The following is a 24526-nucleotide window of genomic DNA, read 5'->3' as shown; positions in this document are numbered from 1 at the left end:
TTAGTTATTTATGGGCACGTTTGTATTGCTGACACAGATGGAAATCACTGTGTTATAGGTGTTTCTTCTTTATGATAGCTTTATTTGTAATGACCCTTGATCTGTAGATTAATGTTACCTGTATTTCTTTTTAGGATGTCCCTATATTGGTGTTAATTGTGATTTTAGGATACCTCTGATGGACATAAAGGTTTATGATAGTGAAAAACTGAGTAGAAAAGTTTGGGTTTGTAATCTAAAAATATACTGGGAGAATTAAATCTTTTTTGCTAGAGCATTGTTTTCAGTGTAAAAAAGAGACACCAGGACTGCTTGTTAAAAATGAAGATTTTCAGGGCCTCCCTGGTGGTGCAGTGGTTGAGAGTCCGCCTGCCGATGCAGGGGATACGGGTTCGTGCCCCGGTCCAGGAGGATCCCATATGCCGCGGAGCGGCTGGGCCCGTGAGCCATGGCCGCTGAGCCTGCGCATCCGGGGCCTGTGCTCCGCAACGGGAGAGGCCACAACAGTGAGAGGCCCGCATACCGCAAAAAAAAAAAAAAAAAATGAAGATTTTCAGTTTTACTTTCATAAATTTTGAGGCAGTCAGGGTGGAGATTAAAATCCACAGCTTTTTTTTTTTTTTTTTAATTTTGGCTGAGTCCTGCAGCTTGCAGGATCTCAGTTCCCTGACCAGGGATTGAACCCGGCTCGCGGCAGTGAAAAGCACTGAATCCTAACCACTAGACCACCAGGGGACTCCCAAAAATCCACAGCTTTTTATAACAAGCATTTCAGGTAGTTCTTGAAGGAAGCAGTTAGCTTAGGGGAATATAGTTTTTTTGGGAAAAAAAAAAAACCCACTAAACTCTTTTGAATTAACTTTAAATTGAAACAGACAAATAATATTAAAGAATGAGAAGATAAGATACAAGGTGACTTACGAGAGTTTTTAATTTTATAATTCCAAGGGACTGTTAATTTTCTCTCTGAGGTAAGACTAGTTTTCTTTTTAAAGTTTTGTAACTAGGAAAAAAATATTTACAGCCTTATTTTTAAATAATGTTAAAAATTGTGTCTTGTTACATCCAGTTAGAATGTTCAGACTACTTTGTGTTTAGTAGCACCCTTGTTCTTTGTGCATGCACATGTGTTATTTTAATCAGGAGGAAATAGTGTATTCTCAGACTGCTTGGGAATATGCTCGGTGTCTGTACAGATCTTTCATTTATTCTTGTAGGTGGCTTTCCTGGCGGAATGCCTGGTAATTTTCCTGGAGGAATGCCTGGAATGGGAGGGGGCATGCCTGGAATGGCAGGAATGCCTGGGCTCAATGAAATTCTTAGTGATCCAGAGGTTCTTGCAGCCATGCAGGTAAGACTTGGAAGAACAAAGTTGGACTTTATATCACTGAGGCATTTCTTTCATAGTTCTATGTGGAGACAGGTTAAGGTTACTCTGTTAGCCATATTTTATTGAGCTGAATTACCAAATAGCTTATTATGCAGTTGTGACAGTCATGTTCTTTTTTTCAGAATGAGTAGCTTAAGTTTTTAAAAGTGGTTTATAGGGAAGTACTCTGTAATAGTTGGTAATTATACCCCGTTGTCCTTTTCTTTGTATCAAAATTGTATATCCTTTTTTTCATTGTCTGAAGTGACATCATTGAGTTGGAGTTGGAAGTACACATTAATAATATTTACGCTTCAGGGACTTGTCCAAACCTGAGTTGACTTAGCCGTGACAAAATTTAAAGGTCTGAATAAAGAGATAGGATTTAGGATAACAAAATTGATGACCCATAGAGCACTTTTTTAATACTAAACATATATATATATACACATATATATATACACAAAGACACACCTTTCTTTGCAGGATCCAGAAGTTATGGTGGCCTTCCAGGATGTGGCTCAGAACCCGGCAAATATGTCAAAATATCAGAGCAACCCAAAGGTTATGAATCTCATCAGTAAATTGTCGGCCAAATTTGGAGGTCAAGCATAATGCCCTTCTGACAAATGAAGCCCCTGCTGAAGAAAAAGCAACTTAGATCACCTAATGGATGTCGCAATAATACAAACCAGTGTACCTCTGATCTTCTCATGAAGAAAGCTGGGGTGCTTTGAAGATAATCCCTACCCCTCTGCTCCAGATGCAGCTGAAACATTTTACAGTGGTTTGCCATTAGAGTATTCATTCAGATAATGTTTTCTTACTAGAAGTTTAAAACTTTAAACAATTTTTAAACCTTAAAAATATTTAAAACAAAAGGGTGTGTTAATCCCTACTATTTTCTTTACTAATCATTTTGTTTTTTTCCTTTGAATTAGTTAGGCAAGGAAGATACTTCAGTATGGAAGATTTATGGTTCAAGTTTGAGTGAAATAAAGATTTATTAGTGGGAGGCAAATGTAACATTTAAATAGATAAACTTTGAGTTGAATATGTGGTCACTGAGGCATTTTGATTTGTCTTTTTAATTGCTTTATTATTTTAAATGATTTGCTTCCATGAAACTCTTGGGACCACCAGTATTGCAGTAGGACCTGGGTAGGGACTGGAAGTACTTTGCAGGGCAGCAGTAATCTTACTACATTTTATATAATGTGTACCCTTGTGCAGATGCATTTAAATCTTACACTGGTGAAAGGATGATTTTTATACTGCTGCAGTAAAATTGGATCACTTAGCTCTGTTCTTGTCTGATATCTAAAATAAATGTTTCACATTTACACACAGGGGAAATAAGGGAATACTTTTCTTTTTGTATTTCTGTGTTTAAAATGTTCTTTTCAGGGCTTCCCTGGTGGCGCAGTGGTTGAGAGTCCGCCTGCCAATGCAGGGGACATGGGTTTGTGCCCCGGTCTTGGAAGATCCCACGTGCCGCGGAGTGGCTGGGCCTGTGAGCCATGGACGCTGAGCCTGCGCGTCCGGAGCCTGTGCTCTGCAACGGGAGAGGCCGCAACAGTAAGAGGCCCGCGTACCGCAAAAAAAAAATGTTTTTTTTTTCAGATCAGAAAATGCCCAACTCTTTGTCTGCTTTCTACTGGTTTTCACATTTTTTTCATCCTACTCTTGGGGTAAAGATGATGCTTTTTCACTAGCGTCATCATTGCTATCATCATTCACAGCATAATTATGCAAGCATATTTAACGCTGGGTTTAATTTAATATGTAATACAAATAGTGGCTATGTAGGGTAATACCCATAATAGCTGCAGTTTCTTACTTGGCCAAGAGATTTCATATTTAAGTGTTAGATTTCCTCTTTGGTGAAATGTTAACATACCAAAAGATGTTGGAAGAAGGGATTCCCTTTGGTGTTTGGTCTCCTACTTAGGAAATATCTGTTGCAGTTAGAGTTTATCTTGTAGTATTAATTTTGGGAGGAGTTTGAATTAATTGATACACAGAGGGGAATCTAAATTCCTAATCCAGCATGAACTAAAAAAATTGATGAGATTCATGGTGGTTCTTCTTTGTGGAGTTCTCAGCATTGTGAAAGATGCATTGTTCTATTCAGCTCTTAAATACTGCAGCCATGTCCCCACCTCTCCTTATTCCTTCCCTGTCCTCCAAGGATAAAGAAAATGATAAATTTTCTGTTGTACATCCAGTTCTTACATTAAATGAGGCTAAGTCCAGGCACTGTACCAGGAATTGCTAGGTTTCTACTTATTTTTCAATGTAAAGTGCTAGTTTAAAAGCAGTTTCAAGGGATGAGACCCTCTGTACTTTGCTTATTTGAAGAATCAATGGTAGGAGCAGTGAAGTAAATTCCATGGAATACATTTCTGAAATCATAAGTAAGTTGATTTAAGTTTTTACCCTTTGCTGTACGCAAGCAAATAGAAATGCATCTGTTAAGTGAGAAAAGCTGTATGCTGATTACGCTTTTTAAACCCTTCACAAATACTCAGCATATAAACTTGAGTTTGAGCTTGCTGGTGTTCTTTTTGTTAATATGTGTTCGCCTTTCTCAAAATTTCCAGTGTGTGCTGTAATTCAGGACCAGCTGCTTCTGGATTTTTCATTTGATTTACACATTACCTAAGTACATTCTAACATTGCACATATTACCATAAGTGGGTAAAAGTAAAATTGGTCTGAAAATGTATCCTGTGCTTTTTTAGACTTTTAAGTTAATACAAAGTACATCTTCATTTTTGTAGAAACTGAACATCATTTCTAAACCAGAAATGTTCTGTTCTTGTGCCAATGATGCTATAAGAAGGAAAACTAAAGGACTTTTTTTCTGCTTAAAAATATATAGTTAAATGAGGGGTTTAAAAAAAAAAGAAAAACACATGGCAATCTTTGTTTCTGGCTGATTCACAGTAATCAATGGCATCATTATTTAAAATATATATATATATAGTAATTGGATATTTCTAGCTACGTTAAAAATAAAAAGTGTGGCTTCAGACTGGATATTGACTCTTCCCACCACCACTCCCCTTTTTTTCAGCACATGTTCTATTTCTTTTATGTCTCTATCACTAATCCTAAGGTATTTACTAAGCACAGTAGACTTTAGATTATACAGTGTTAACAAGGACCCCTAAAAATGTATTAGCTTAAGTAAAACAGAGCTTTACATTTCTTCAGGTCGCAGTTCAGAGGTAAGCACTTGTGCCGTATTCAGAAGGGAGCTTCCATTGCTGTGTTCAAAGGTGCTTGCTCTGGTGCTCATCTAGCCCCCCAAAAACTGGAGAAGGCACCAGGGAAGTGTATGCTGAGATACTGATGCTAATCCATGGAAGTAACATTCTGTCCTCATATCCCATTGGTCATTTTTGTTTTGTCTTGAGACAATATTTAGCTCCAAGTAAACCTAGAAAATATTCCATAGCTGTGTGGTCATGTGCCCAAAAAAAATAATTACTACTACAGAGAAATGGAGAAAAGACCCGGAGTAACAACTAGTAATCTGCCACACTAGGAAATACTGGCCTAATGGGATAAGGGAGAAGCAGTATTTTAGAGATTTGCTCATATCTAAAATTAATGCACCCAAGTAGGCACATACATCAGGTGAGTAGTACTTAATCTGTGCCAAGCACTTTTATTCTGCAAGTATTGACTTGATTCTGGTAATGACCACAAGGGTGAGTACTCCTCCCCATTTTATATAGATGAGGAAACGGAAGCACTTACGTAAATTATCCAAGATGACATAGTTGTTGATTTGTGGAGCTGAGATTCTGATCAGGCGTGTGGCTTCAAATGTCTTGTTCCTAAATTCTGTGCTCTGCTGCCTCCCCTCTGTGTACTAGGTTGCTTCCTGCAGAATTGTTCATTTAAGAAATTGAAAACTAAATGTACATTTGAAGGGCATTAGTTAAATAAGGCATATCATATCATTGGTGCTCATAATGCACCTCCACAGGGGTTTTTCCTAGTAGGAGAAGTCTGATGGCATAATTGTGCTATTAGTCCACTTGTGATGGGCCCAATTAGAGGGACAAGAAAAAATTAGTTTTAAAAAGTTTGGTGCCGTAATTTTAAAAATTTAATATGTACCAATATTTACAACCAATAAAGCATACTTTGGAGTGCATATATTTGGGGGGGCGTTGCCTAAAGTACATAGGAAAATATAGTTAAGGATAGCTGGTAAACTTCAAGAAGTCAAATCTAAACTGAGTAAGGCATGTCGTGTTGGCAAAAGTTTTAAAACTGGATTCTAAGTATTAGGTGGAACCAGAGTAGTGAGGAGGTAAATAGAATTAGCATAAACTTGTGTGTAAGTGCTATGAAATTTTAGGTATCTGGTATACAATCAGGATGTCCTTAAGTAGTTCACTCGCAGATCACGAGGACATTTTCAGGTTGCGGTGTAAGTAACCTGACCGTATGGCAGTGTATAAACAAATAGGAAGGAATCAGTTGTGGCTAGGTTATTTTTAACTATTTTGTAATGATGGTATGGGTGTGAACAGAATGATGCTAAATTTTTAGTATATCGTTTATGTAGTGTGGGACTTAGTGCTTATATAATTCAGGGAGCCCTCTTTAAGAAAAGCAGTATAAGGAATACTGAGATGTGAAAGTGAATGTTTAGAACAAGCGAAATGTTAGATTTTTAGAAATTGGAAATATCTCAAACATCACAACTATAGAGATAGTTCCATTTAATAAATGATATACCTATGGAATTGCTACATTTTCTGCTGCCTACTCTGATTATATGACTTTTGTGTTTTCAATAGAAAAGATAATTCCATCTTGATCAAAATATTTTTTGATAGCTGGGATGCAAAAGATTTCACACAGATGGACGTGCTGTCTGCTCTAGGTCATACCCGACAAATGGTAATTCTGAAAAATATTGTGTTCAATTACCATCATAAAGGGAAAGTATTTGTAAAGTGTGTTTATAAATCTGTATGCTACATAGTCCAGTTTTTTCTTGAGAGAGCTTCCAATTTAAGTAGGAGTCCGTGAGAACTGAGTCCTCTGGTTAAATTTTACAGCGGACAAGCTTACGTGTTCCACTGCCAGAATCCTATCTTCATTTGACTTTTGGACCTGCACCTCATGTCATTGACCTTAGGGAGTGGTGGGAGTATTCCTGGAAGCGATTCCTAAAATAGGATGTCTAGCAGTAACCTGTATTAATACTTATAAATAAGTATCTCTGAATCCAACTGTGTGCCCAAATTTGCTTTTAACTTAGCTGTCGTCACTGTAGCACCACTGTAAATGAAAGGGAGTTTAAGTGGAAAGGGATCTTAACCAATAGCAATTAAAATATTTTATGCAAGTTTTGTGAAAACATGACCAGGTAAACATTGTTGGGGCCCTTTCCTGGGAGTAAATGTGATAAAAAAGCATTGGGCCTGGCTGTAACAAGCAGTCAAGGACTATCAGCAAGGATATTATAAAAGTTAAACTTAACTGGTACTGAAACAGGCAGACGCACAAAGCTATGGTGCTCGAGTAATTGAGGTTGAAGTCCTGAAACCTGGTGTGTCTCAGTATTTTGTGGGTGAGGGGTAGAATGTGATTTTTCTAGTTCTGTGTAGTTTGAGTTTTCGCTTTGTAACATGGAAAATTTTTTTCTTCGGTATTTTATAAAGTACGTCTACGTAAATTAACTTTTCTAATCCTCATGGTATTAACACTTGTCATTCCACAAAGGAGGAAACCAAGAGGTCAAATGATTTTCCTGGGTGCCTACTAGTTTGTTCCCACCTCCATCTGATCATTTTGATTTCCTGAAGCTCAAGTTCTCTTCCCACCAGGGTTTTTCAGAGGGGAGAACCTTGCCCAATCAACAATTTCCTCTTGACCAAAATGTGACTAAAAATACTAGCGAGAGCAAATACGAGTAAAGTCTGAAAAGAGAAGCAGGAAGATGAGTCCCCCATCTTGCTTGTCTCCATCTTGTCTTATGGAGAGAAGTGGAGAAAAAGGAGGCTGTCCAGGTTTTCTGAAGTCTCCAGTGTTGGAGTAGGTGTGAAGTATGATCGGCCAGGTCCCGAGAACGTAGCGGAAGTCGGAGCTGACGCATCCCGTACTGAATTTCGGCCCGACCCACCGCTCCGCGTGGTAGGGGCAGCACCGTGCTGCCCCGCCCCGCGCAAGGCCCGGGGACCAATCAGAGCCAAGGGGCGTTCCCAGTCCCGTCTTTCCCTCTTCCTTCCCCCGCGGCCTCCGGCCGGGAGACTGGGCGGGCGCCCTGCTACCCGGAAGTAGTTCTGGAGGAGGTGGGCCTGAGGGGTTGGAGTTGGTGACGTTGCCGCCCGGTCCGGCGCTTGTTACCCCGTTCGGCTGTTCGCGGCTCCTGCGAGAAAACTAGCTGGGTCTGCGGGAACCGCACCTATGGCTTCCGTGCTGTCCTACGAAAGCCTGGTCCACGCCGTGGCGGGAGCCGTGGTGAGGCGGGGTCTTTATGCCCGGGCCACTGCGGGGTGTGGGGCTTTTCTGGGGCCAGACCGGGATATGGCTGGGGGATGGGGATGAGAAGCAGATCGTATCGTGACTGGGACGTAGAGGAATGGAGCATAGGCGAAATGTTGCTGGAAGAATTTGGGGCGAGGCCCGACACTCACCCTCCGCCCCTGGCTACCGCTTTGATCTCTTACAGAATATCTGAGATGTAGTCAGCGGTGGTCCCACACTGCCACAGGGAGTCAGGAAGAAGATAATTGTTTTCTTTGCCTTCTGAAATTTAAAGGGCAGTCGTCCCCCTAAACCCACCCCACCGCACGCACAAACTTTGTCTGACTGGACCAGAGGAAAACCTAGGTGTGAAGCTGTGTTGCTGAATCACATTCTTAACTACAGCCTATTTTCACACACTTGCTGCAGACAAGTGGCAGTACCTAGCAGGGATATCTCTGGCCAATATCATTGGCAGGAGAAGATACTTTTTGTTTTTTTTTAATTAAATCAAGATCAGAGTCGCTGTCTACCACAGATGTGGTTTACTGTGAGGAATGTGCTTGGTTCTTGGGCTTCTGGATTTCTCACTTCCATTTGACACCACTCCCTTTCCTTGAAACTTTCCACTCTTGGTTTGAGTATCTTCCTCTCTGGTTCTCGTCCTGTCTCTCTGCCTGCCCTTTCTCACATCCTTCTCTAGCTGTCAACACGCACGTGGAGTCATTGGGACTTCAGAGGAATATCACTGACTGAGTCCTCTTCTCCTAGGCCCCCAAAACTGCACTGAGAGCTCATGTTCTGTGTAGGCTAATGGGAGTTGAATCCCAACTCCGTCACTTGTTAGGTGGCCTGTAAACCTCACTTTCCTAATCTGTAAAGTGGGGGTATTGGCACCTACCTCACAGAGTTGTTACGTGAATTAGATGACACAGTAGTTCATGGAAGTGCCTGATTCAGGAGTCCTGGTTCATTCAGTTAGACCAAGCTTTCAGCCAGTGTAAAGGCGCTGAAATGGAAGCTTGCTTGATGCGCTCTAGGATAGGCATGGAGGCCTGTGTGTCTGACGTGGAGGGAACAAAGAGGCAAAATGGTTTCAGGAGACCAGATTGTGTAATCATTTTAACTCTGAGTTTGAAAGACAGCTAACTAGCTATTAGAGCAAGTTATTTTGAGCATGCAGCAACTTGCAGATTTACATTTTAAACATGATCACCCTGGCTGGTCTGTTGAGAGTAGACTGTACGGGAGCAAGGATGGAAGCAGGGAAACTGTCAAGGGACTAAGATGGTAGCAGTGGAGGTGGTGAGAAGTGATCATGAACCTTGGAATATATTTTGAGATAGAGCCACCAGGGTTTGATTGTAGATTGGATGTTGGGTGTAACACGATGAGAGTTGGTTGACTCCCAAGAGTTTGGGTCTTGAGCAACTGGAAGGATGATATTCCCATTTACTGAGATGGTGAAGACTGTAAAGGAGCAGCTTTTGGGGGAAAGATGAGAATGGTTTTGGATTTTGACTAGTTAAGTTTGAAATGCCTAAGAGTAGTCATGAGACTAGATGAGCTAACAAAGAAATGAGTGTGGACTGAGAGAAAAGTCTCAAAGACTTAGCCTTGAAACATGCCAACATTAAGAGGTTGGGGAAATGAGAGCACCAGCAAAGGAGACTAAGGAAGGGCCACTAGGGTAGGATGAAAACTAAGAGAATGTGGTGTTCTGAGAGTCACATGGAGAAGGGTGTAGACCAACTGGGTCAGGTGCTGCTGGTGAGTTAGATGAGGACTGAGAATTAACCATTGGATTTATCAACATGATAAATCCAGTGGTTAATTGAGAGGACTTGTTTTGGTGGATTAGGGGGGAGAATAGTGCAACAAAGAGAAAATGGGAAGATGGGAAATGTTTGTTCTCCTTTCTCTCAATAAATGCCATTCATTCAACATCTTTATTGAGTGCTTTTTACGTGCCATGCACTGTTCCAGGTGCTAGAAGTATAGTGGAGAACAAAGTCTTTTTCTTCATGAAGTTTGCATTCCAGTGGGGAAGTCAGACAATAATTGAGTAAATCAAAAAATAAATAATTTTAGATAGTTTTAAGTTTTATGAAAGAAAATAAGTTGGCAAACTTTTTCTTTAAGGACACAGATGGTAAATATATAGGTGTGTCGTCTCTGGTGAAGCTGCTCAGCCCTGCCGTGATAGTTTGAAAGAAGCCATTGACAATAAGTAAATGAATGGGCAGAGCTATGTTCCAATAAAATCTTATTTATGAAACCAGTCAGTGCATAAAGTTGGCCCTTGGTCTTAGTTTTCTGAGCCCTGCTATAGACAGTGATTGGGGGTAGAGGTGATACTATCTCTATTTAACCTGCAGAGACATTTCTATTTTTTTTCTCTCCTTGTTGCCTATTTTTCTCTTGTTAAAACTTCTGCTTGAAATTATGCACCCTGAATTTGCAGTGGTTTTTCTTTCTCCCATAAGCTATGTTAGATTATCTAATAGATATACTTTTGTAAAAATATTTTTTTTTCTCTTGCTTCCCTCGGGGCAGTACGGTTCCTGGCACATGTCTAAATGAGAAATTGCATTGTGTTTTGTTATTCTTTTGAACTTTCATGCCAAAGAGTGGTTCTCAAACTCTTTTTGCAAATTTTTGAGTTAAAGATAAGCCACACAATATGGAGCCTGCTTTCTTCTGGTTGCTACCAAAGGAAAACAATTTCACCACAAAATGTCACTACATTTGATGGGACGTTTGACGAGAAAAACGGCATTGCTTTTAATGGTATAGTACTGTGGTAATGAATGGCTCATGTTTAATTAAATGCCTTGGCCATGATGTTCAACCAAGGCTTTGAGATGATCCAGGAGAGCATAGTGGTTAAGAGCATTTGAATGCCTGACTTGAGCTAGGCAGCCTGGGTTGGAATCCTGGCATTAACTTCAGGATTTGGTATAAACTTCAGAGCTGCCTGGAGTAATTAGTTGTGGCTTCTCCCCAAAAGATTGTTGGGTCATTGTTTAAGACGTTGATTTACAACCTTTTTTTTTTTTTTTTTTTTTTTTTTTTTTTTTTTTTGCGGTACACGGGCCTCTCACTGTTGTGGCCTCTCCCGTTGCGGAGCACAGTCTCCGGACGTGCAGGCTCAGTAGTTGTGGCTCACAGGCCCAGCCGCTCCACGGCATGTGGGATCTTCCCAGACCGGGGCACGAACCCATATCCCCTGCATCAGCAGGCGGACTCTCAACCACTGCGCCACCAGGGAAGCCCCTACAACCTTTTTGAGTTGCCATGGTTCATGTTTGCTTATTCACTTCTTTCCAGGTTCTACACTTTCTCACCCCAAGTGTGGTGTTATGTGTGCGCACACACATAAACACACAAACACTTTAAAAATTAAAATAAACAGATTAGTGATTTTGAGTGTTTTATGCTTCACTTTGGTATAAGTGCGGATAATCTCAAGTATTTGAAAATCAGAATTGTGCTGTTTCAGGAGAATGCTTTATCTCCAGTTGATGACTATTGTCTGATACAATTAATGGCCTCACATGTAAATACTTCTCAAAATTTTGAGTATAATTAGGTTTATAATTTTATATTTTTGGTTCTCTGATTAGCTTCCAAAGATAGATTTTATTTGTAGAAGTGTACATTTGTAATTAAAAGAGGTTTATTAGTCTAGAATTGGAAAAGTGACATTGGTTGGAATTGTCTAGGGGGTTTAGATGCCAAAACAGACTTTGGAACTGTAGTGATAATTATTAATCAGTAACTTTCAGGGCTCTTCTTTTTTCCCTATTGTTTATTTAAAAATTTAAAAAAATTTTAATTGCATAATTTGTTTAAAAGAATTACATTTCATTGAATAAATGCTGACCATTAAAAAATTCAAGTCTTACGGAAATATGAAAGAGTTCTTTCTCCTTCCACTCTACCTATTATTGTGCTGTGACTCAAATCCCAGACATACCTCTCCTTAGAACTGTGTAAGAAGGCTTATTCAGAGCACTTTTCTCCGGTTGGTATCAAAAGAGAAAATTAGGCCCAACTATCTGACTCTGTAGCTCATACTCATACACTTAACATTACGGTGGACTTTTTACCATATAGACTCACCACCTGCCTTTTAGAAGTAGAAACCAAGTAGAACTTGTTGATTTTCTGTACAAGGCCTTCTGGATATAAAGGTCATCTGGAAAAGTCCTTGTCCTCAGGAGGCTCTTCTTAGGTGTATAGTGGTGGTGTGGATAAGACCCCTGGTGGTACCTAGGAAGAAGTGGTGGGCTGCCCCTGTGAAGATAATGGGAAGCCCCCAAGGCTGACATATTACCAAGACGGTGCACAGTGGGAAGAGGTAAAAAAAATCAGCCCACACATAGGAAAAGGGAATGTTGCTGTGTGGCCCAAAACATCAGATATCTACTATATATATCATGTTGTTAAAAAGACTTCAAAAATCATTGGCTTTTTAGTATAAAATATTCTATCATATGGGTATCCCATAATTTATGGACATTTGCATTGTTTCTAGCTTTTCACTGTGGTAAATATTTAGTATAGACGTTAATGTGACCTCCCAGCACCCCATTATGAAGAAACTATGGGATTGCTTGGTTAAGTGACTTTCCTAATGTTACTCATTGATTTATAGATTAGAAACAAAAACCTAAATTTTCAGATTCAGTTTAGTTAACTCTGATTCTAATTTGTTAAATGCCAACAACCTCACAGGGTTCTGTGAATATTAATAAAATAACTTAGGCTTCCCTGGTGGCGCAGTAGTTGAGAGTCCGCCTGCCGATGCAGGGGACACGGGTTCGTGCCCCGGTCCGGGAAGATCCCACATGCCGCGGAGCGGCTGGGCCCGTGAGCCATGGCCGCTGAGCCTGCACGACCGGAGACTGTGCTCCGCAACGGGAGAGGCCACAACAGTGAGAGGCCCGCGTACAGCAAAAAAAAAAAAAAAAAAAAAAAAAAAGAACAACAAAAAAATAAAATAACTTAATTAAAACAGCTTTTATACTATCTGACACATAATAGGGGCCCAATAAGTGAAAGCCGTTAATCATTTTGTCCACAACTATGTTTTCTAATTTTCTCTGCATCCTAACTTGTTTGAGTTAGCTAATTTAATATTAGATTTACTAATAATATTTAGTACTTACAGAATTCCCTATCTTCTCACATCTGTTAACAACTTTGATAGGTAGGCAATATAACAAGTGGTTAAAAGTATGGCCTCTGAAACCGGACTGCCTGAGTTCAAATCCCAGCTTTGCCACTTATCACATGTGTGACCTTGGGCATGTCTCTCAATCTCTCTTGCCTCAGTTTCCTCATCTATAAACTGGGGAAGATAATAGTACTCACTTCATAGCGTTGTTTCTGAGGCTCTTAGACAAGTATCTTTATTCTCATATAGAGACAGGAAAATGGAAGCAGGTATGTTAAGTGTTTTTGCCAAGATTACCAGTAAGTTATTTGGTCATAGGCCTGGGGCAAGAACCCAGGTCTCCCTTGTCTGCTACTCTTCTGTTGCTATGCCTAGCTGCCTGTTCCTTCATGCTTCTTGTCTCTTTTCCCCATCCCTTTGTTTAATTCAAAACTAGCCCCTGAATATCTTTAGGTTTTCAGAAAAAAGTGACATTAAATATTGCATATACACATGTATAATCAAATTGGAAGCACCTGGACATTAATTGTTCATCAGGAACCCTTTAAACCACTTATCTAACAATTTAAATGTTAAGTTCTTTTTGGAAGGGTTTTCTTTTCCATAGCTGGCTCATCCAGACCCATAGTTTGAATCTAATCAGATTCTCATAGAATTAACTTAGGTTAGTATACATCTGAGGGCGTTGTATTAGTTTGGTTTAGAAGCCTTAAAAGGGGGTAATTAGAAAAAGTCTTCATTGTCTTTACTTCCTTGCTGTTTTATTTCATTTAGGCTTCCACTAAATTATGATTGAATTATTATATAGCTTTTAATCTTCAGGACTTCTTTGCCTCACTACTCATCATCCAAAATATATCTTGATATCTTGATAAACTTTTTTTCAAGACTTAGTTTTTTAGAGCAATTTTAGGTTCACAGCAAAATTGAGAGGAAGGTACAGAGATTTCCCATGTATCCTCTGGGCACCCCCCAGCCCCCCCACTCCGGCCAATGCACAGCCTCCCTCATTATCAGTATCCCCCACCAGAGTTGTATGTTTGTTACAAATGATGAACGTACACTGGAACATCATAATCACCCAAAGTCCATAGTTTATATTAGGATTCATTCTTGGTATTGTACATTCTGTGGGTTTGGATAAATTTTATAATGACATGTATCCACAAGTACGTTATTATATGACCTATTTTCACTGCCCTAAAAATCCTCTGTGCTCTGCCTGTTCATCTCCCCCCCTCACCCCAATAAATTTTTTAGCTAATTGGGTCATTTCAGTTCAGTTCTCTTCATCTTAAAGGTTCTTATGTAGTCTTGATTGGAATTCTTTTTCTAACTTTAATTTGCTTCTTTATGCCTGAGTAGTCTATGACTTAATTTTTTTTATTGAAGTAGAGTTGGTTTACAATGCTGTGCCAATTTCTGCTGTACAGCAGAGTGACTCAGTTATACACATAGAGACATTCTTTTTTAAATATTCTTTTCCATTATGGTCTATCCCAGGAGACTGCATATAGTTTGCCATGCTATACAGTAGGACCTTGTAGTTTATCCATTCTAAATGTAATAGTTTGCGTCTACCAACCCCAAATTCCCAGCCCATCCCTCTCCCTTCCCTGCTCCCCCTTGGCAACCACAAATCTGTTCTCTGTGTTTGTGAGTCTGTTTCTGTTTTGTAGATAAGTTCATTTGTGCCATATTTTAGATTCCACATATAAGAACTATCATATGGTATTTATATGACAATCTTTTTAAAGGAACAAATATGGTAGAATAGCTGAAAAAGGGATTTGGAGTAAGACATAACTATCCGTGTCATCTTGGGTCATTTATGTTTTCTTTCTGAACCTGAGTTTTCTGAGCTATAAAATGAAAACAATAACACTTTACTTACTGGGTTCTCCTGAGAAGCAAATGTGGTAACACTTGTGGAGTACCTATTACAATACCTGTAATAGTGTAGTAAAGCCATAATCATTCGTTTCTTTTTCAGAGATATTCTTGAAAATACAGTATTTGTACCCAATTTTAGAAATTCAGTGGAATTGAAATTTTCTCTCATCTTGTATGGTCAACTGTACCCATTCACTTGTAACAGATGATCTCGGCTTTTGCTCTAGATAAAATAGAGGCTACTTGGGATGAGCTTTCTAACGCTTCTGTTTTTTCTATTACAGAATCAACTGCAATTGCACCCAGTATTTCCTACATTGTGCTGATCTCAGGAAAAACAGATGTGGCTGGTCTCTGCTATCTTGATTCCTCCCTCCCACCCCACCCCCGCCCAACTTACACTACCCACAGTTATCTTTTGGGACTTTGCTCCATTCATTTTCACTTCTTTCCTACAGCTTTATTCTTTTTCCATTGTTTTTCCCTTCAGCCCTGTCCTGTAATAAAACCATACGATCCGGTCTACACACTGCCTTCTTAGGTGCTGCTCATTCTCCTTCCCTTTATGCTGAGTTTATTTAATGACTATTCTGTACTTCCTGCCTCTTCTCCTCATCCCACTCTGATTGCTGGAACTGCTCTTCCATAGGCCATCACTGACTTTCTGCTGACTTAGTCTACTGACTCTTTTTCCATTCTTACTTGATTCGACTTCTTTGTAGTATTTTACACTGTTGACCCTCCTACCTTCTTGAAGCTCCTTCTGAAAGAGCAGTTATTCTTTATTTATTTTTTTAAATTAATTATTTATTTTTGGCTGCATTGGGTCTTCGTTGCTGCGCATGGGCTTTCTCCAGTTGTGGCGAGCGGGGGCTACTCTTTGTTGTGTGCAGGCTTCTCACTGTGGTGGTTTCTCTTGTTATGGAGCAAGGGCTCTAGGTGCGTGGGCTTCAGTAGTTGTGGTGCACGTGCTCAGTAGTGGCTCGCGGGCTCTAGAGCGCAGGATCAGTAGTTGTGGCTCACAGGCTCTAGAGCGCAGGCTCATTAGTGGCGGCACATGGGCTTAGTTGCTCCGAGGCATGTGGGAATCTACCCGGACCAGGGCTCGAACCCGTGTCCCACGCATTGGCAGGCGGATTCTTAACCACTGTGCCACCAGGGAAGTCCCTTTATTTTTTACTAAATGACAGTTGCTCTTTTGGAAGGAGTGTAAGTAACCGTTGCTAATTTTAGGACCCTGATTAATATTGAGCCCCACTGCTAAAAAAATGCTGTAAAAAGGATATATAGGAAGCAACATTTTTGAATGCCAGCTGTGTACTTGGAATGATGCTTGGTCTTTCCATAAGTTAATTCTCACTTCTCACAGCAACCTCCACATTTTTTATTGGTCCCCAAATTACAAATGGGGAGATTGAGGCATGGCGATTTGAAGTAATTTATTGTACAGTATGTACTGTAGCTGGGACCAGAACCCCAGTTTATTTTATTCCAGAGCCCATGCTTTTTCCGTTGGGCACTCAGGTGTGTTATCTATTAAGCCTTTTGTTTAACTTGTGTATCTTTGAATGGGTATGAGAGTTAGCTTGTTTGTTGTATCGGGGGAAAGACATTAACTCTGATTAGGTGAATAACATTTTTGAATGTGAAAGCCACAATAAGTGGCTTTCATCTTTGGAATTTCATTAGCTCCAGATCTACCACTGACAGTGTATTTTAGTTGATTTCTTTTTAAAATAATCTTCTGTCCAGTAATGCCATATACTCCATCAGGAGATGCTGTACACTGATTTCAGTTGTGCTCCTGTGACTCAACCACCATTTCTGGACTCCTCTGGAAATTGACTTTGGAGCTAGCATTGCATTTTTTTGGATTATTTTTCATCCTTCAAGGGTGAAGTAGCATTTTGGGAATGGTTGAATTTGGTTAGTAGGCCATCATTGTTCGTACTTAAAGGGCGTGATACTCTGCTTCTATATTTATGTGTGTCCCTGTCTGTTATTCCCATAAGATTGCACACGCTTGCAGAACCAAGCCTTGACCAAGTTTACCCTACTGTTTCCTTCTGACTTTGTGGTGTTGAGTACTTCAGTTCAATACCACGTGTGTTTGTGTCAACCAAATTAAAAGGTAGACTGGATATTTATTGACTGGATATTTATTTGGCTGCACTGGGTCTTAGTTGCAGCTCGCAGGATCTTCGTTGCTGGTGCAGGATCTTCATTGCAGCATGCAGGATCTTTTAGTTGTGGCATGTGGGATCTTTTAGTTCTGACATATAGGATCGAGCTCCCTGACCAGGGATCAAACCTGGGCCCCCTGCATTGGGAGCATGGAGTCCTAGCCATTGGACCACCAGGGAAGTCCCTGATTCTTTCTTTTATAGTTCTTTTTTAGTTCTGGTAGATATCCCTTCTCCATTTTCCTAGCCACCACTCAAGTGATTCAAGGCCTTAATATTTTAAATCAGATGTACTTTGCTAAAACAGTGTTTGTATTTGTGCTCTGGTCTTTCAGGTTGAAAGCTTTTAAGGTTACTTGGATGGCTCCCTAAAAGGCCTTTAGTGTGTCTTTTGATAAGATACTTGTGTACAAAGGGCCGAATTTAAGATTTCTGGGGGTTTTTTTCCCCTGATTTTGTCATTTTCCTAATTTTCACGTCCAGGTGAAATGGTAGCTATTTTATGTTTGTTTTGATTTGCTTTTGTTTACTATTTGTTACACTACAAAATTTTATAAATTTTTGGAGGCAGGGTGATTAAGTTAAGAATAAATTTCTTAGTTCACTTGTTAAATATCTAAGGAACATAGAAGAGAGGTGGTAGATGCTATGGGATAATAGATTCAAAATGTGAATATGTCACCAACCTGCCCATGTACAATCTTATGAAATAAGAACAAAATAGAATAAATAGCAAAGGAATAAACACACTCACAAATATTTTAAAATATTTATTTGCTAAGACTAGCAACAGTCCATTGTAAAATACCTAAAATGGAATTCCTGTTTCTAAGGAGCTTATCAAACTTTCTCCTGAAAACTTCCCTTTATAATTAAAAAAAATCTGTATAAAATATTTTTTTAAAAATAGTTACTTCTTTTTTTTTTTAATTTATTTATTTATTTATTTATTTTTGGCTGTGTTGGGTCTTTGTTTCTGTGCGAGGGCTTTCTCTAGTTGTGGCAAGCGGGGGCCACTCTTCATCGCAGTGCACAGGCCTCTCACTATCGTGGCTTCTCTTGTTGCGGAGCACAGGCTCCAGACGCGCAGGCTCAGTAGTTGTGGCTCATGGGCTTAGTTGCTCCGCGGCATGTGGGATCTTCCCAGACCAGGGCTCAAACCCATGTCCCCTGCATTAGCAGGCAGATTATCAACCACTGTGCCACCAGGGAAGCCCAAAACAGTTACTTCTTAAAAGCGTTAATAAGGTGACAGGAAGGTAAGGAACTTTTAGAACTAGAGAATGAGTGAAGTCAGGACCCAGAGTCAAGGAGAGCAGTCTTTGCCCTGTAGGAATTGCTTAGCCAGGTAGACACGAGCTTTAGATTTGTAGCTTACAGAGATACAGGGAAGAAAAGAAAGAGCCCATTCTGTCCAAGATAAGTCCAGATCACCGAATAAACCTGAAATCCCAAAGGAATGCGCTATAAAGGTAAAGGGGAAATAAACTTACTCCTCCCCAGGAAAATCGGCTGTCTCCAACCTTGGCACTAATTTGAGAGAGGAAATCACCTCTGACATTTTGAAGCCACAAGTCCTCCCTTAGGTTACAGCCTGAATTCTCACTATTTGGTTGGGAAACCTAAAGTGAGTAACTTAGAGTGATTCCAGGTTGGTGGCTCCCCGGAGTGCCTGGCAGAAATCCTTTCCACAGGTACTTACCTTTATCAGGTCTAAAAGAAAGCCCAAAAATAAAATTTTAAGGGAAATGAGCAGGTCAATCCGAACTAATGAAACTCACAGAGAAACAAGGCAATGTGAACAAGAACAGTAGACAGGAGCAACAATCAGAAAATGGACTTCTCAGTCACCATCTAAAAAGCTATTTAGTCTGTATAAGAAAATAAAAGGCGAGAAAATATGTGTAAAGAACAAGAAACTAAGATTGGCCAAGCTGATTTGAAAATTAACCACGTAGAATATTTAGAAATGGAAAGTAAAATAATTGAAATTAAAAAATTGATTGTGTGATAGTCATGGGAACACTAAATGTTGATTTAAGCAAAAATCAAAGCTCTTAGAGGGCTGGCACGAGAAGCAGAGGGGAATATGAGAGCTAAATTCTTACCCTCCGTAATAGAAGGTGAATAATGTCTAAAATTGATGAGTCAAAAGATACCAGGATATTTTAAAGTTATATGGAGATGTGTAGATTACAAAAGATACAGCTAAAAGAAAATACTTTCCTCTGGGGAGGAAGATTGTATAAGATGGGCAGGCACTACTTATTTTGTCATTTATATTACATGACTTTTTAAAGTATGTGCATGCTCTGCTTTGATCAAATAAACATTTTTTTTTTTTTTTTTTTTTGCTGTACATGGGCCTCTCCCGTTGCAGAGCACAGGCTACAGACGTGCAGGCTCAGCGACCATGGCTCACGGGCCTAGCTGCCCCGCGGCATGTGGGATCTTCCCAGACCGGGGCACGAACCTGTGTCCCCTGCATCGGCAGGTGGACTCTCAACCACTGCGCCACCAGGGAAGCCCCCAAATAAACATATGAAGTTAAAATATTTAATGTATAGCTATGAATTGATCATTGTTGAGGCTGAGTGATGGGTTCAAATTCAAGCGTTTTTATACCATATTAGACACAGCTGAAGGTAGAATTAGTGAGCTAAAGGATAATTTAGCTGAAACCTGATTCTCACTTGCAATGATTGTAGTCAGGAAACTGGAATGTTTTCTACATTTTGCTGAGAGAAAATGACTTCCTACCTAGAATGCTACGTCCAGTGAAAAATTTAAAAACATACGTGAAATAGAGACATTTTCAGATCATCAAAAGCAGTTTGCCACTAGCAAGATCCTCACTTGGAGAAATTCTAAACCTAATGAATATTTTTATAATTGATAAATTAGGAATATATGTTGTAATTACTGGATAGCTTGTAAAAGAATTAGAAACTATATTTATAACTTAAAATTTATTGGAAACTCTAGTCAAATAAGAAAAAAATAAAGGTCAGAAAAAGCAACATAGAGCATGTATGACACCTAGCACAAAATAAGATGACAACTGGGAATTCCCTGGTAGTCCAGTGGTTAGGACACCGAGCTTTCACTGCTGTGGCCTGGGTTTGATCCCTGCTCGGGGAACTAAGATCCCACAAGCCACATGGCATGGCTCAAAAAAAGATGACAACTATAAATCCAAATAAATGTTAATGAACTTAGTGCTTCAGTTAAAAGAGATTGTGCTAGATTGACTTTAAAAAGGGAAAAATGCTATTTATAAAAGATATGTCTAAAAGAAAAGGATACAGAAAGTTTGAAAGTAAAAATGTGAGAAAAGACATGCTAGACAAATACTAAGCCAAAACTGTGAACATCAGACAAAATAGACTTTACAGTAATGTCACTACTAGAGATCAAGAGAATGACATCATAGAGAAAAAAGCTCAGTATGTCAGGAAAATAAAGCAGTTTTAAGTTTGTGTTCATCTAATAATATAGTCTCAATATGTTTAAAGCAAAAATTAATAAAACTTTAAGAGGAAATATCCAACCCGTCATCAAAGTGGTAGATTTTAATATATCCTTCAGTAATTGATAGAACAAGAAAGGAGGGAAAAAATATAGAAGATTGAATATGTATTTAACAAACTTGACCTAATAGATACATACAGAACATTGTACCCAACAACTGCAAAATACACATTATTTTCAAGCCAAACATGGAAAAGTTATGAAAACTGACCATTTACTGGGCTGTAAAGCAAAACAAATTTTGAAAAAGTTTTGAAATAGTACAGAATGCTTGAAGCACAGTGCAATTAAGCTAGCAACCAGTAACTAGTAACCAGTAAAAGGTAACTTTAAAATATAAATATATATATACATATATATATATAAAACATATGTTTGGGCATTAAACACATTACTGAATGATCTATGTGTTAAAGAAGAAGAAATCATAATGGAAATAAGAATGCATTTAAAACAGTGATAGTACAGATGGTGCATACTAAAACTTGTAGCTATACTGAAAATAAGTCATCACTGAAAAAAATTAAAATACCTAAGTAAGTGGGAGGGCATCCTCTGAATAAGTGGATTGGAGGCCAATATTGTTAAGATAGCAATACTCCCTAAAAGGATCTACAGATTCAGTGTACTTCCTATCAAAATTCCAATTTACTTTTTTGCAGGAATTGATAAGATGATCCTAAAGTATATATGAAAATGCAAGGGATCCAGAATAGCCCAAAAAATCTTGAAAAAAAAAAGTTGGAGGACTCATACTTCTCAATTTCAAAACTTAGTACAGAGCTACAGTAATCAAGAGACTGGTACTGGCATAAGGATAGACAGGTAGATCAACAACAGGATTGAGAGTCCAAAAAATAAACCTACAAATTTGTGTTCAAGGATGCCAAGGAACATCAATGGGGAAAGAACAGTCTCCAATAAATTGTGCAGGGACAACTGGACATCCACATGCAACAAAATGAAGTTGGACGCCTACTTCACACCATACACAAAAATTTACTCAAAATGAACCACAGACCTAAATGTAAGAACTAAAACTACAAAACTCTTAGATGAAAACATTGGCATAAATCTTTACGACCTTGGATTAGGCAGTGGTTTCTTAGATACAATGCCAAAAGCACAAGTAATGAAAGAAAAAAATGTAAATTGGACTTGATCAAAATTAAAACTTTTGTGCTTCAGATACTATCGAGAAAGTGAAGACAACAGAATGGAGAATATATTTGTAAGTCATTTATCTGATACAGCGTCTGGTATCCAGAATATGTAAAGACTGCTTACAACTCAATAATAGAAAGGCAAATAGCCCAATTTAAAAATGCACAAGGGAGGGCTTCCCTGGTGGCGCAGTGGTTGGGAGTCCGCCTGCCGATGCGGGGGACATGGGTTCGTGCCCCGGTCCGGGAAGATCCCACATGCCACGAAGCGGCTGGGCCCGTGAGCCATGTCCGCTGGGCCTGTGCATCCGGAGCCTGTGCTCCACAATGGGAGAGGCCACAGCAGTGAGAGGCCCGCCTAAAAGTAATAAAAATAAATAAAGATGGTAAATCTTAGTTTAAAAAAAAAAAAAAAAAAAAAAATGCACAAGGGATATGAATAGACGTTTCTCCCTTGAAGTTATATGAGTGGCCAATAAACACATGAAAAAATGCTGGATGGCATTAGTTATCAGAGAAATGCAAATCATAACCACAGTGAGATGCTATTTCACACCCACTAAGGTGGCTATAATCAAAAAGCACAGGTAATGACAAGTGTTGAAAGGATATGGAGAAATTTGAAACCTTGTTTTGCTGGTGGGAATATAAAATTATGTAGTCACTGTGGAAGACAGTTTGGTAGTTCCTCAAAATGTCAAACATAGAACCATATGACCAAGCAATTCCACTTTTAGAGAATTGAAGACATCCATATAAAAACTTGTTACAGGAATGTTCGTAGCAGCATTTTTCATAAAGCCAAAGAGTGGAAACGACCCAAATCCATCAACAGATGAGTGGATAAACAAAATATGATATATCTATATAATAGAATATTTTTCAGCCATAATATAGAACGAAGTTCTGATTCGATAACATGGATGAACTTTTTTTTTAATATATATTTATTTATTTGGCTGTGCTGGGTCTTAGTTGAGACATGTGGGATCTTCGTTGGGATCCTTAGTTGAGGCATGCGGGCTCTCAGTTGCGGAATGTGGGATATGGTTCCCTGACCAGGGATCAAACCTGGGCCCCCCGCATTGGGAGCGTGGAGTCTTAGCCACTAGACCACTAGGGAGGTCCCCGTGGATGAGCCTTGAAAGAAGGCAGCCACAAAAGATCATGTGTTATTTGGTTCCATTTACATGAAATGTGCAGAAGAGGCAAAATAGACACAGAAAATAGATTAATGGTTGCCAGGGTGTGGGAGGAAGAGAATGGAGAGTGACTGCTAATGGGTATGGATTTTCTTTTAAGGTGATAAAAATGTTCTGGACCTAGTAGTGGTGAATGTTGTGCAACTTTGTGAATATATGAAAAACCACTGAGTTGTAAAGAAAAAAGCTTGTCAGATACAGCTAAAATACCTCAAGGGAAATGAGTAGCTTTTAAATCAAGTTTGAAAAAGAAGAAAGACTTAAAATCAATGAGCTAGGCATCCATCTCAATAAGTTAGATAAGAATATAAAAATAAATGCAAACAAAGGAAAAGGAAGGTAATAAAGAGAAGAAATTAGCAAAATAGAAAATATAAACACAAAATGTCCTGACATGTGGTATGTTTTCAGTTATTTGTTGAGAATGAAAATTTGATTATGAAAATAAAACAGTATGTGACCACATATTGTTGGTAAAATAATGATCTCACCCACCCCTAACAAAAATCTAAGCCATGGTACAGTCATTATTGTCTTAAAGGTGAAGAAATATGCTATATTCCAGTAACTTCCAAACCTACATTTCTATCCTGGAATCTCTGGAACTCCAGATGGATCTGGCTACCTGCTGGACATCTTCAAGTAGATGTCTTTGAGGCACTTAAAATACAGCTAATGCAAAGACAAACTAATATCTCTTGCCCCAGAATTGCTCCTCCTGCAGTATTTACCATCTCTGTTAATGACAACACTGTCTCCCTGTTTTTTTTAAGCCAGAAACCTGGGAGTCGTCCTTGAGTTCCACTTCTTCCGGACTCCCCACATCTGTCCAGTCGGTCACTAGAGTAGTCCTTCATATACTTAGCAAAAAGCCTTTGATTGACCTCTGCTTACCCCTAGAGTCTTTCATTCTCTTTTTGGTTGTGCTCTGTATTCTGACAATAATAGCCTTTCAGTTTCCAGGATGTTCAGGTCACTTCCAGACTGGCACTTGCTTTTCCTTTCAGCATCCTATTAGATGCCTTTTATCAACTATCTAGTATCCCTGTCACAAAAAAAAAGAAAAAAAAAAAAAAACCCAAGCCACTAATAAATGATTCCCCTAAGGTATTAATTATAGGCTATATTTATTTTTCCTGTAGAGTTGTTTGCCTCTTGAAGAGTCTCCTGGAGAGGATAGTGTCCAACCCAAAGGTCATGTGGTGTTTTCAACTGCTTATGTCACACTGGTATAACATCAGCTGAAAGGAATATTAGAAGTGATATGTTAAATCATAATAAAGTTTTTAAATAAGGTACTGTTTTTCATATTAAATGGCATGTTTATAACAGCAATTCTCAAACTATTTGGTCTCATAATTTCTTTATACTCTTAAAAATTATTGCAAACTCTGAAGAGCTTTTGCTTATGTGGTAATAACTTGATATTTATTGTATTAGAAATTAAAACTGAGAAATTAAGATATTTATTTGCTAAAAATATTAAACCTGTTACATGTTAACAT

At 39.0% G+C, this 24526-nt stretch overlaps 2 protein-coding genes across 5 annotated transcripts in view; both read left to right on the top strand.

Moving 5' to 3' along the window:
• The window catches only part of ST13 (ST13 Hsp70 interacting protein), a 28929-nt gene extending 24518 nt beyond the window's left edge, over positions 1–4411 (top strand). Inside the window, exons 11-12 of the mRNA XM_082636389.1 lie at positions 1218–1351; positions 1856–4411. Of these exons, the coding sequence (XP_082492515.1) occupies positions 1218–1351; positions 1856–1984 (263 nt within the window). The 3' untranslated portion in view covers positions 1985–4411. The remainder of the gene's footprint in view (positions 1–1217; positions 1352–1855) is intronic.
• Positions 4412–7662: 3251 nt separating this feature from the next.
• The window catches only part of SLC25A17 (solute carrier family 25 member 17), a 57416-nt gene continuing 40552 nt past the window's right edge, over positions 7663–24526 (top strand). Inside the window, exons 1-2 of one of the 4 annotated variants that reach the window (XM_082636392.1) lie at positions 7676–7861; positions 24164–24316. Coding sequence is in view for 3 of the 4 variants with exons in the window: in XM_082636391.1 (XP_082492517.1) it covers positions 7808–7861 (54 nt within the window). In the remaining variant the exon portion in view is untranslated. Of the gene's footprint in view, positions 7862–24163; positions 24317–24526 lie in introns of all 4 variants that reach the window. The other 3 variants (XM_082636391.1, XM_082636393.1, XM_082636390.1) reach the window with 3 other exon arrangements.

This window comes from Mesoplodon mirus (assembly GCF_964341445.2).
Source record: "Mesoplodon mirus genome assembly, chromosome: 11".
NCBI classification, from domain to species: Eukaryota; Metazoa; Chordata; class Mammalia; order Artiodactyla; family Ziphiidae; genus Mesoplodon; species Mesoplodon mirus.
This window is presented reverse-complemented; position numbering and strand designations above follow the sequence as displayed.